The sequence below is a fragment of the Electrophorus electricus genome, chromosome 11 (assembly GCF_041902795.1).
Source record: "Electrophorus electricus isolate QZ-2024a chromosome 11, ASM4190279v1, whole genome shotgun sequence".
In the NCBI taxonomy this organism is placed as follows: Eukaryota; Metazoa; Chordata; class Actinopteri; order Gymnotiformes; family Gymnotidae; genus Electrophorus; species Electrophorus electricus.
In genome coordinates, this window is record NC_137507.1 from 5,198,740 (window position 1) to 5,210,862 (window position 12,123).

At 38.7% G+C, this 12,123-nt stretch overlaps 1 protein-coding gene across 7 annotated transcripts; it reads left to right on the forward strand.

Annotated features, from left to right (window-relative positions):
* Positions 1 to 2,811: 2,811 nt before the first annotated feature.
* On the forward strand, positions 2,812 to 10,661 carry rhbdl2 (rhomboid, veinlet-like 2 (Drosophila)). 7 transcript variants are annotated; one of them, XR_003410813.3, is made up of 9 exons: positions 2,812 to 3,201; positions 4,338 to 4,558; positions 5,624 to 5,772; positions 6,149 to 6,261; positions 7,538 to 7,638; positions 7,765 to 7,825; positions 7,911 to 7,972; positions 8,793 to 9,281; positions 9,560 to 10,656. XR_003410813.3 is itself a non-coding variant. In XM_081723900.1 (9 exons), exons 2-9 carry the CDS (start codon positions 4,346 to 4,348, stop codon positions 9,587 to 9,589), a joined length of 786 nt encoding a protein of 261 aa, XP_081580026.1. In that variant the 5' UTR covers positions 2,812 to 3,201; positions 4,338 to 4,345; the 3' UTR covers positions 9,590 to 10,661. The 7 variants fall into 7 exon arrangements, 5 of the variants coding, with proteins under 5 accessions (XP_081580026.1, XP_081580027.1, XP_081580025.1 ...); XR_014126195.1 differs by lacking the exon at positions 9,560 to 10,656 and having other exon boundaries at positions 8,793 to 9,075; positions 9,225 to 9,340; XM_081723900.1 differs by having other exon boundaries at positions 9,225 to 9,281; positions 9,560 to 10,661.
* The last annotated feature ends 1,462 nt before the right edge of the window (positions 10,662 to 12,123 follow it).

Sequence of the window (12,123 nt, forward strand, 5' to 3'; positions counted from 1 at the left end):
GTGGCTTATGAAAAGACTTGGAAACGCTTCCTTCATTCCTACCTGGATGCATGCAAGTTATGGATGAAATAGCACTTCATGATTAGATTTTTTGTCCATAGTCATTTCTTTTAAATTATTGAATGTTTAATGCTCACATAAAGTTAGTAGTTTTTCAAAGTAATAGAAGTGCACAATGTAAAGATTGTCAGCCTAAAAATCTTCATGTGGTGTCTAACAATTTAACTGGTTTTATTCAACTAAAATAAATATTTTGATTGAAACTAATTAAGGTGATCGTTCAGAAGAATAAAGACAGTATTTAACATCAGTCTAAATCACACAAACACTAAGTCAACTTCTGTCTTCAGGCCCAGCTTTACAGTCATGTCACTTGACAGGATGTGACCACTATTTTATATTTACGTATTTTTCCACTCTCAATAGATTTCAAGTGGACCCAATGTATTGCCATAGTTACCCTCAATATTTCCTGTAATAATATTCATACATTGACCTCACTAACACAATGTCTACTCAAAATCACATGGAAACAATAAATCCTTGAGTAAAAAATAAACTGTAGATTAATATTTTCTAACTGTTTATTAACATATAGAGGACAGTTTGAAACAAAAGCCCAGCCAGTGTGTGGGGATGGTTACTGAAGCCCAATGTCTGTGCCTCAGACACAATGGGGAAAAGGACACAGTGTAGCAGTGAACAAGGTGTTTCTGTTCATCAAGACAACCATGCAAAAACAGCTCCATATCCTCTCTGTATTCAAAAATAAACAAAAAGGGCTCTTTGCCCTCAGTCATCTCCCTGCAAGACTTAACTGAATGCTTTCTGGTGGCCCTCCTCAGTCATAGGCAAAAATCTCAGCTCATTCACATGCCTATGGACCAGTGTCCAATTTCTGTTTACCCACAGCATAGCCAGGGATAGGTCTCTTTGTTGCCGGCTCCTGCACCAGAGGCAGATTAAAGATTAGAGTTATAATCAGACTTTGATCATCTCAGTCATAACCCAAATTAAAATGAGAAATAAATACTCAATCAGAATTAGTGCCTTAGGAGTCAAAAGTCGATCTGTCTAGAAAATACTTCACCACCGGAGAAAAAGTTTTTCCTATTCACCAACAAGGTCAGCATGAGAGTGGCATGCATACCATAGACGTTAATGGAGGAAGGGGTAGCTGCTAAAGAATAAGTTGTAGTACATACAAGCACACATGGGCATTTGGCTATGTTCCACTGAACGTGTTGTAATAAATTCATTTAGTGACCATCTTGAGTCGACCTTTGTCATGACTTTTAATAAGAAATTACCCAAGACATACCCATAAAGCTGACAACAACATCAACAAACCTTAAAAACTTTAGCTATGTACGTGCTAAATTAGCTAGGAAGTTATATTACAGGTAAACATTACTGCTAGTCTAATATTAACTCACGGTTAACTCAAAAAACGGAATACTGATTGTACATTACACGATGAAGTTCGCCATAATCTACTAACGCGACGTGGTAACACATGTTGGTACAACCTTTGTTATAAAGCCCAAGCCATTTGGAGCCAGTCCCACCTATTTAGAGCTGGCTCCGATGTGGAGAGGTACCCTTTTCAGAAATTCTGACTTGACTACGAATTCACTTAAAGCCGTAGTTCTCTTCCTACACAGTTGAGCACTTATTTTATTATGAATCTAAATCTATACTTCATACAATATTTTGCAGTCGTTATTCTGTTTCCAGGTAGGGGTTGTTTCTCTTGGCTGCATCAGCACTTAGTATCTTTTCTTACCATTTTCCAGTTTGATGACTACAGCCTTGTCTACATACATATATGGCATTCAACACAAGTCATATGAACAGCTATTAGCTATAGGAAAAGAGTACTATAACCGAAATCGGTGGTATTTCTATGTAAACGTAAATGTCACAAGCGCTGCATTATAATTACCCAACATAGTTTCATATTCTTAATTTTAATTTAAAATTTTGTATTTTGTTGTTTCTCAGTTTTATTTTTTGTCCAACCAAAGTGGCATGTAAAGCATGTAAACCTATCCTAGTGGACCACAAAAATAAAATTATGAACACTGAACATAGCCTAATAGGTGTATAAATATAAATTTGTGCATTCTATCCGTTCAAATATGCGTTCCCGTAATTTGTGAATGTTTCCTTCTAGTGGTCTTTACCGGGACTACACACGTGTAAAACCGGAAAAACCTGCCGCTAGTAACCCTTTGTGCAGTGTTCTGACTGTTGAGAGGGTTGTGGGTGTGTATGTGGAAATTTTAAGAGGTTTCCTGGTGTCACGAAGCCTATAGAATTATTTTAATGTAAAAGATGTTGCAATAAAAATTTCAAAACGGGCGTTATCATACTTTTCCACAGCCAAAGCTCCACGTTACAATTTTCTGCCCTTCGTTAGTTATAACTCAGTCTGTGCATTTAGTTATTCCTGTTTGGCGTGACAGAAGTAGATGCAGCATCAACGAGGCCTACTATTGCTAATGTAGCCCATGGTAAGATGTTGTAAGATGATGGTAACTATGTTTAATTTCCTAGTCTTATTGTAAAAGTTGCTCAGAGTTCACCTTTAATTAAACATGTTCCCTGTGAACTGTTTTTTTTTTCAACCCTACGGGAAATCTTGTATCGTTGGAGTCCCCCAGCAAGACCCTAATCCAGCGTGTACGATACTCTTTAAAATCTTTTGACAGAAACGTTGTAAGTTTACATATATACCAGTACTAGGCATGCCGCAGTCTAAAAGTCTGTCAAAGTAGTGTTTCTACATGTGACGTCACATAACTCAGGTGTGGCGCCTGTCGGAAGCCCAGGCAGAAGGAATGGTGGCTAAAGTTTTAACGATTTAAATGCAGAGTTTAATTCACATAGGCCTTTCGGACACATCCGTCCCCAAAGGAAGGCCAGAACAGGAAAGAAGCAAACAAGAAAGTTAGGATCAGCCTATCGCCTGTTCTGGGACAGACCCTACATTTTTTAGTCTTAGTATATGTTTTCTTGGCATTTTGTGTACACCAACAGGTAATATCCTGTTGCACATTATGCATATTTTATTTCGGTAGTATTCCAAGCCCCTAACCAACAAGGGTGGCCGAATTTCCCTTGAAGAGCAATCTCAACTAATTTCAGGAAATTTCGGGAAGAAGTGCGCGATCGACAATCAAAGCGAAGGAAAACTTTGTGAGTAAAGGTTCATAGCTCATTCTTGACATATTTCCGCGATTTATATTTATGCCGCCTTTTTAAAAATGTTTGTTCTTTGAGAGTTTAACGTTTTTCATCGACGCTACTCTCACTGGGCGATTGTAAGTGGAGGCTCAATTTCCTGCACCAAACGTTCTTCCATTCTAAATCAAGTTATCCGATTTTTATTAAATTCCAATAAAAATTAAATTAGTATTGTGTTTTCCCCCATAATGTTCCTCTTGGCTAAAAGAAAAGTGCTGTGTTTTTTAAACTTCCGCTGCAAGAATGCATAGTTTGCGCCTTGGCCAAAAACGGTCTGAGTATCATTAGTAGCTTAGAGAAAACAAACGTCTTTAATTTTTCATTTTTAACGTCTCTGACATTTTAAATATATAAGCATTTTCATTCTACCACCCTTTAGAAATTAAAAGGCTTTGCTAACCGTTTACTACTTGGATTAAAAAAAAACATGTCTTTGGGTAAAAAGCTATGTCAGACGGAACTTTATTGGATTTATAGTTTACATATACAATCGGGTCTCAAAGTTGATTTCGTCAAGAGTGTCTTTACATAAGTAAACTTTAATGGATTATGTATATTCTACGTATTGGCGTTAATTAGCCTTAATGCAGTACAAACCTATCGAGCAACTAAGGCTGTAACTAGGCATCATGGGGATTGTAGTCATAAAATAAATACACAAAATGATTGTAATCTTGATTTTGAGGATTACAGACATACAAATATGAAGTACCTCCAAATTACAAACTTTGCTTGATAGGTATGTCCTGCATTAAGGCTAATTAAGTACTTTTTAAAAACTCTTGCATGGTTGTATTTATTTATTGCCTGTGTATGCCTTGAAGAAGGTCTTTGACTGAAAGCTTGCTAATTAAAAAGATTCTTGCACATATTTGTGTGTGGATGCATCTTCATATTAAGCTTATACTTTTTTTAGCTCCAGCACCTCAATCAACTTTTATCCATGGGAGCTTTCTTTTTCATGGTTATGAAATTTCTACAAATTAGTGAGGAATGCCAGTGTAAATGATGTAAATGAGAAATGGGGCTGTTTCATTGTACTTGAAAGTCACCAGACCTACCTAAGATCTGCCATCCCTTTTGTTGAGACCAAGAAATGCCAGAAATTGACGTTGAAGAAGAGGGCGGTTTTCCTGTGAAAAGACATGACCCAGAGGAGGACCAAGATGTGGAGAAGAAAGGATGCTGTGATGCGCTTCACACCTCGGTCTCCAAATGGATGCTTCCAGAGGAACTCCACGAAACATACTTGGAGCGTACCAACTGCTGTCCACCACCGATCTTCATCATCCTTGTCAGCATAGGCGAGGTAGAACTCTTGACTGAACATTTCACTGTACAAAGACATTTTATCTCTCTTGAGACCTGTTTAATCAAAAAAATAATAATTGAGTGCCATCCAAGCCAGTGAATTTGATATTGCAGGCTTCTCATTCTAAAGCAGTAGCCTGTGTTCTGTATATCTACAGTTGACATTGCTGTTGTAGTGGAGATATCTGAATGTTAACATGTTTGATTTGCAACTAACTTGCCTAGCAATTGGGACTGAGAGAGGTTCTTGTGTTCCATCTGTGTGATTGAGTGTGTGTGTCCCCCCCCCACTGTGTGGTGCAGGGCCTTGGCTGGGGAAGTCGTTTAAATGAACAGATTCATGTTTGATTTACAGAGTCTTACCCTATGCCTGGCCATAATCCACATGAGACAGAAGTGCTACTTTTAAAAGCAAAAAGACAGGATTACCTCCTAACTGCTTTTGGTAATGTTCATTTATTTGCACTCAACAGCTAAAATGTACTATGTTGGACACAGGCATGCAGCTGGACTGAGCTTAGGCTTGCAGTTGCTTTTCTTGGCTGCTCTGTAGAGTTGAGATTTACAATGAAATCAAGTATAATCATTGCCATTGTTGACCTACATGAAAGTAGCTTTCTTATGTGAGATTGAAGCGGCCTACAAATATCATGATGATGCATTCTAAGATGAGGTATTCTACTGATAGATTTGTATGCAATCACATACTACGTATTTATACAAATATTTGATGCACTGTGTTTGTGAAATGTTTGTACCATCATCTGAGTTTTTTGTTCACCACTCAGTAACCAACCAACCAAAGAACTGGCTTAGAAAGTAGTCATAAACTTTGACTCAGTATGGTGAAGCATAATCATCAAAGGCAAATGCCACATTATTCATCTTTTATCGTAATTGTAATTACATTAAAACTTCCTAAAAATATCTGTTTTCATGTAATGACATATTTCCCTGCCCAAAGAAAGTGCAGTGTGCAGTGGTGTGCTAGACTGGTGGCACGGTTAGGAGTCCAAAGTAAAATGTTTCTTGGGTACTAAATCTGTGTTGTAACTCATGACAGCTGGCAGTATTTATCTACTATGCGGTGTGGAAGCCTCAGAAGCAGTGGGTGACACTGGACCAAGGCATCTGGAACAGTCCCCTCACCTACAAACCTGACCATAGGCAGGAGGCCTGGCGTTTTCTCTCCTACATGTTTGTGCATGCTGGGTAAAAACCTCTTTCTTATTGTCTCTCCCTCTCAGTGGTTTTCTATGCTAGTTTTTAGACATCCCTATTCTCTATTCCATTTCAACCTTTTTTTCCCATCCAAATGTAAATTTAAACAACTATATGAACATAATAAAAAAGGATGTTGAAGAACAGCTATTTTCATCAAAAATGTATTAAATGGTAATTTAAAACGTTGTTTATTTTGTTAGTATTGTTTGGTGTAGTTTTAATTTTGGGCTTCTGTTCCAAGTCCCGCTCACCATCCTGTGGATGATCCAGCCATGGCACATTGGCTGCTAAGTTCTGAGCATGGGACTGGTCCAAGGGCTGATTTCAGTGTAACTGAGTGGTGGGTTCCTTTCCTTCCCACCAGGGTGCAGCACATTGTGGGCAATCTTGTGCTACAGCTCTTGCTTGGTATCCCCTTAGAGCTGGTCCATAAAGGCTTCGAGGTGGGAATGGTCTACCTGAGTGGTGTTCTAGCAGGTGAGTGATGCCATTCCTAGTTTTCCGGCTGTAAATTCAGGTTTTTAATTGCGAATCACCAGATAATAAAGTAATATAATATGGGACTATGCTTTACTGTGTTTTTAAAAATTGATGCTCAGTGTATTTTATGTATACAGTGTATTCAGAAAGTTCTGAGACCTCTTGTTGGACACTTTGGGTTGTAAATTTGATTTTAAATTTATATAATTGCCATTTTTACCCATCAATTAACTACTTAATCACCCATAATTTGGGAAAAAAAAAAGTGTTTTAAGGTTTTGATAATGAATTAAAAAATTCAGACCCTCAGTGCTGTAGCACTCTGAATTGTGGCCAGGTGCATCCTGTTTGCTTTATGTATCCTTGAGGTGTCTAGAACTTGGTTGGAGTCCACTTTTTGCTATTTGAATTGACTGGACACAGTTTGGAAAGGCCCACAATTCACACTGTATTGTCAGGACAAAAAACGAATCATGAGGTCCAAAGAACTGTCTGTGGATCTCCACAATCAAATTGTGGCAAGGCACAGATCAGGATCGATATAAAACAATATCTAAGGCTTTGGGTGTTCGTAAGACCACAGGGGCCTCAATCATTTTGAAGTGAAAGAAGTTGAAGTATGGAAAAAGATTCTCTCTTCTGATGAGATGAAAACAACTCCTTAGGCAGAACAGTAAGCACTGTGTCTGGTGCAAAACCATCACTGTACATCACCTGGCTGATACCATCCCTACAGTGAAACATGGTGACAGGGGCATTATGCTATCTGGTTACTTCTCAGCAGCAGGGACAGGAAGAATAGTAACAATTGATGAAGCAAACCCTTGATAAAAACCTCCTCCAGAGTGCACACAAACTCAGACTGGGCCGACTATTCATCTTTCAACATGACAATGACCCAAAGCATCCCTAAATGTCCTTGAGTGGCCAAGCCAAAGCCCAAACTTAAATGCAAATATCTTGCCATCCGACCTGACGTTACTTGAGAGGATCTGTCATGAAGAATTAGAGAAACCTCTAAAATCTGGGGGTTCAAAGGTTAGAGATATATCCAAGAAGACTTGCAGCTGTAACTGCTGCCAAAGGAGCTTCAACAAAGTATTGAATAAAATATTAGTGTATAAACTCAGACATAATTTATTCTTGTCATAGTCAGATTTTGAAATGTTTTAGGATATGGAATTTGATAAAGTAATCCAAATCAGAATGAACAAGCATAGAATCCATGTGATGTTTGCTGTTTTGGAAAAGCTATTAAATGTCTGTGTCCTAGGATCTCTGGCCAGCTCCATCTTTGACCCATACAGCGCTCTCGTGGGTGCCTCTGGCGGAGTTTACGCTCTTATTGGCGGATTCTTCATGAATGCCTTGGTGGTACGATCTTCATTTATGACTGCTCTTTTGTTTTGATTTAAATGTTATAATAGGACTTGTCACAAAACAGCTATATTTAAATATTTTGGATAATTTACTTAATCCCTCCCTCCTGTGCTCCTAAAGAACTTCAGGGAGATGATTCCACTACTGGGTGCCTTCCGTATCCTGGTGATCGTCGTCATTGGTTTGTTCTTGTATATATCCTATCACAGAACTGCTTGTCTGCATATCCTTGCAACAGACTGATGGTAACTGCTTGTGTTTTTTAGTGGGAACAGATGTGGGCTTTGCTCTCTACAGAAGATTTCTGAGTGATGCAGTTGGACTGAAGGTGACGGGTTGACTTTGTTTGTTTGTGTGTTATTTATATATAAACAACCTGATATTCTCCTGTTTTTTGATTCTGTGAAGGTGTTTAAAAACACAAATTGTGTTGTGTATATGCTTACCACAGTCTACATATGTATACCACACTGTGTGTGATCATCACATTCTGTGTTGCTTCACTCAGAAGCAACACGGGAGCATCAGTTCTGAATGGGGCTCTAAACAAATGATTTTATTTAGGGAATAAAACACAGCATGAACACAGTGGGCATGTCATTGTGGATGTCTCTGTGTTTGTGTAAAGCTTCCTTCAAAGAAAAAGACTAGACACATACAGTACATATATTATGGATATACTCCCCTCATTCCCTATTGGAGAAATCTTTTACTATACAGTTGCAGACCACTTTACTGAACACACCTATTTCTAGGTGCACAATCACAGACTGCTGCACTGTGTGCTGAATGCTGACAGGCATGATGTGTCAGCCACCCTGTGCCCTAATTATGACCTGTTAGTTTCTGACCACAGAATCCCTGCTTACTGAATATCACTTTGGTCCAGCACCTTTCTTAAGAGTGAGTGTAGCAGCCATTGCAGTGCTGCTGGAAGTGTTTTTAGAACCTGTCGCAACCTTAAGAGCAGTCAACCACCCAAAATATCCATCCAACAATGATCCTGTGACTAGACACTGACAAGTGATGCAGAGTTGGATCTTTCAGAAACCTCAGTAAAAATTTTTGGTCTCCGTCCTTCCTGTGTCAAAGCTACATAATGCACTTTCTCTTTAATGAGCTGGTACGTTTTCCTCGTCTTACACCAGGTGTCTTTTGTAGCCCACATTGGGGGTGGAATAGCAGGCATGACCGTCGGCTACGTGTTCTTCAGCAACTACAACCAGAAGCTTCTAAAAGACCCGCGCTTCTGGCTGTGCATTGTGGGATACGTTGTCTTCTTTCTTTTTGCTGTTCTCTTTAACATCTTCCTGTCCCCAGCTCCTCACTGAAGAGTGTAAAAATATTATAGCCAAAGCCATGTTCTAGGCACCACCATGTGTCTGGTTACAGTGGCAGTTTAGGTGGTGTGCGTGTGTGTAAAACTCTCAGGTAAACAGCTAATTCTACTTTGTATATTGTATCTCATTAAATCAAAGTTAAACTTGAACTTGAATTTGGAATTGTCGGGCACAGTCAGATGAGCTAGATGTGTACATTTTTTTAAAAAAGGTTTTTTTTTTTGTGCTTTGACACTACAGCATACCTCACCAAAGGATCTGGTGCTACAGAAATGGACAAGACAGGCTATTTTGTCAGTGGGTATTTCAATATCTCATAAAGGTAGAAGCAATTGTCTATTGGCATTGCTTGGTGTGCTGTTTGTTCGAGGTCTACTGATATAAGGATTTATATTGGTTTTTAAATTATCTGTTTTGAGCAGTGACTGAATACAGGTGACCATTTGCTCAGGTCTGTTTGGGGTGGGAACAGTAGCTTTACTTGGTAGTGATCTGCCAGATTTGTTCTCATACTTTCTTCCTCATTTTTATGTTAACTACTGGTTTATTTAATGTTTGTTTTTATGCATATTCAGGTGTGCAGACAAAGCTTCATTGAAACATAGGAGGGATGATTTTCTCCTTCAGATGTTGGGCATTCCTTCAGGAATTAAGCTGTATCCTAACATACCTTAACCTGTGTCTAATATTGAGAGGTTCCTCAGTGTGCAGATGAGCTGAGGTAGATCGTTTGTATGGAGTTAACAACCTGTAGGACCACCCTGGTTTGTAGTAACACTATAGTAAAATACCAGTTTGCTCTGGAGAGAGCAGCAGCAGCAGCAGCATTTATATGTGTAGTTGGAGAATTTCTTCCTGAGGTCTTTTCCCAGTGTTTTGTAGCATGTAAGCTCCAGTGTTGTATCCAGCCTTTGAGCCTTTTGCATTCACTTTAACCCTTATCCTGTGTCAGCCCTGTTCTCTTCCTCATTCTTTTGTAAATTCAACAGCTTAGAATACTACTGTAAGTAATGCTGTAAACTTTAATACTGTAAGTGTTTTGGTTGTTTTATGTACTTATTTCTTCCACTGGATTTTATTTTATTAAATCACCTTTACAAAGCAGTGTATATGTACTTACCAGTCTGTATGTTCTAATTATTCATTAACAACAGAGCCATAAGGTTTTAACAAAAAACATAACTGTATAGTTTCCTGAACAAGCTGAAATGACCTTGGCTTAATCATAACCAATGTTTATAGAGTTCAGTGTATTTCCACAAATTCACAATTGGGATACCTGAAGGGGCAGAAGGGTAGGGCTTGGATCAATGTGTCCGTCACAGATTCTGCTCTCAGTCCTGTGGTCTGCCCTGCAGTAGCACTGCTCCAAGTCGTCCTATTCTCTTTCTCTTCCCTATTTAATCCGATAACGAGTTCTCCAGCCAGTCAGCCAAGCTGTACGTTTATCTAGGATTTTAAACATGGGTGTTGAGCTGGTACCTCACACAGTGATGGGCTTTGAGCCATCATCAGTCATGATGGCCTTTATTTTGATACAGTGAACTATTACACAGTTAATTCTATGCAATATATCATTGATACTATATAATACACTGTGCACAATTAGGCAAGTTATATTTTTGAGGATTCATTTTATTATTGAACAACTACAGTCCTCTCTGTCAATCCAAAATGTTAATAAACCTCAAACCTGAATATTTAAGAATGTAAAAGTAAGGTTTTGGCTTTCTCAATTTACAAATAAACCTTTTTGACATTTAAAAAATAAAGAAATCACTGACCAGTATAGCCACCCTTCTTTTCAATAGCACTCATAAGCCTTCCATTCATGGAGTCTGCTGTCCGATGACAATCAACTTTTTGTGCATCAGACACCACAGCCTCCCATAGAGCTGTACTGTTTTCCGTCACTAAATTTCTTGTTTAAGAAGGATCCACAAGTTCTCAGTAGGGTTTAGGTCAGGTGAGGAAGGGGGTCATGTTATTCTTTCACCTTTAAGGCCTTTACTGGCTAGCCATGCAGTGGAGTACTTCAATGCATGCGATTATGTCCTACATAAAAATCATGGTCTCTCTGAAAGATGCAGACTTTTCCCCTGTACTACTGCTTGAAGAAAGTGTCTGCTAAAAACTGGCAGTAGATTTAGGAGTTGATTTTGAGTCCATCTTCATCCTGAATTGATCCAACTAGCTCATCTTTAATAAATACCCATCCACAGCAGTACCCCACCTCTACCTTGCTGGTGTCTGAGTCAAAGTGGAGCTCTGTACCCGTTACTGATCCAGCCATGGGCCCATCCATCTGGTCCGTCAAGAGTCAGTCCTCCATTCATAAAACCTTTGAAAAATTTGTGTCCAGATATTTCTTGGCCCAGTCTTGACATTTCATCTTATGTTTCTTGTTCCATGGTGGTCAGGTTTCAGCCTTCCTTAGCTTGGCTATGTCTCTGAGTACTGAACACCTTGTACTTCTGGGCAATGCAGGTAGGTTGCAGTTCTGGAATATGACAGCATTGGAGGATAATGGGTTTCTGGTCACTTCATGTTTGGTTCTTCTCAAATTTTTGGCAGTTAATCTTTTTTTCTCTACGTGTTTCTTGCGACCCTGTTGACTATTTGCAACAAAACGTTTAATGGTTCTGTGATCATACCCCAATGTCTTAGAAAATCTTTCAGATGGAGTAGCACATCCATCTCAAAGACTTTTAACAATATTTGATTTTTGAGAGCCAGTTAAATATCTTTTTTGGCCCATTTTGGCTGAGGAAAGGAAGATGTCTAATAATTATGCACACCTTGATATAGGTTGTTGATATCTTTAGGCCACACCCTCCCTCATTACACAAATACACATCACCTGATATGCTTAAATCCAATAAGCATTCAAGTTTATACAGCTTGGAGTTGGAAAATATGCATGAAAATTATATGGTCAAAATACTCTCTTGCATAATAATTGTACACGCAGTGTAAAGCAGCTGAAATCAATTCCAACTATTACTCGAGACTTTAGGCATGTTGTCATTATGTGGCATTAAAGGTCTCTTTGCTAACATATGTTTGAAGGATGAGTTAGGGCGTTTCAGTTCCGATGGCCCGATATGTAAATCTGGTAATCAGTACATTTTTTAAACAT

Bases quoted from the DNA above. Each gene is read 5' to 3' on its own strand.
- rhbdl2 (XM_027012541.3), top strand. From the start codon at position 4,346: ATGCCAGAAATTGACGTTGAAGAAGAGGGCGGTTTTCCTGTGAAAAGA. The intron at 6,262-7,537 runs GTGAGTGATGCC...TCTGTGTCCTAG, and splicing joins CCTGAGTGGTGTTCTAGCAG to GATCTCTGGCCAGCTCCATC. The intron at 7,826-7,910 runs GTTTGTTCTTGT...TGTGTTTTTTAG, and splicing joins CCTGGTGATCGTCGTCATTG to TGGGAACAGATGTGGGCTTT.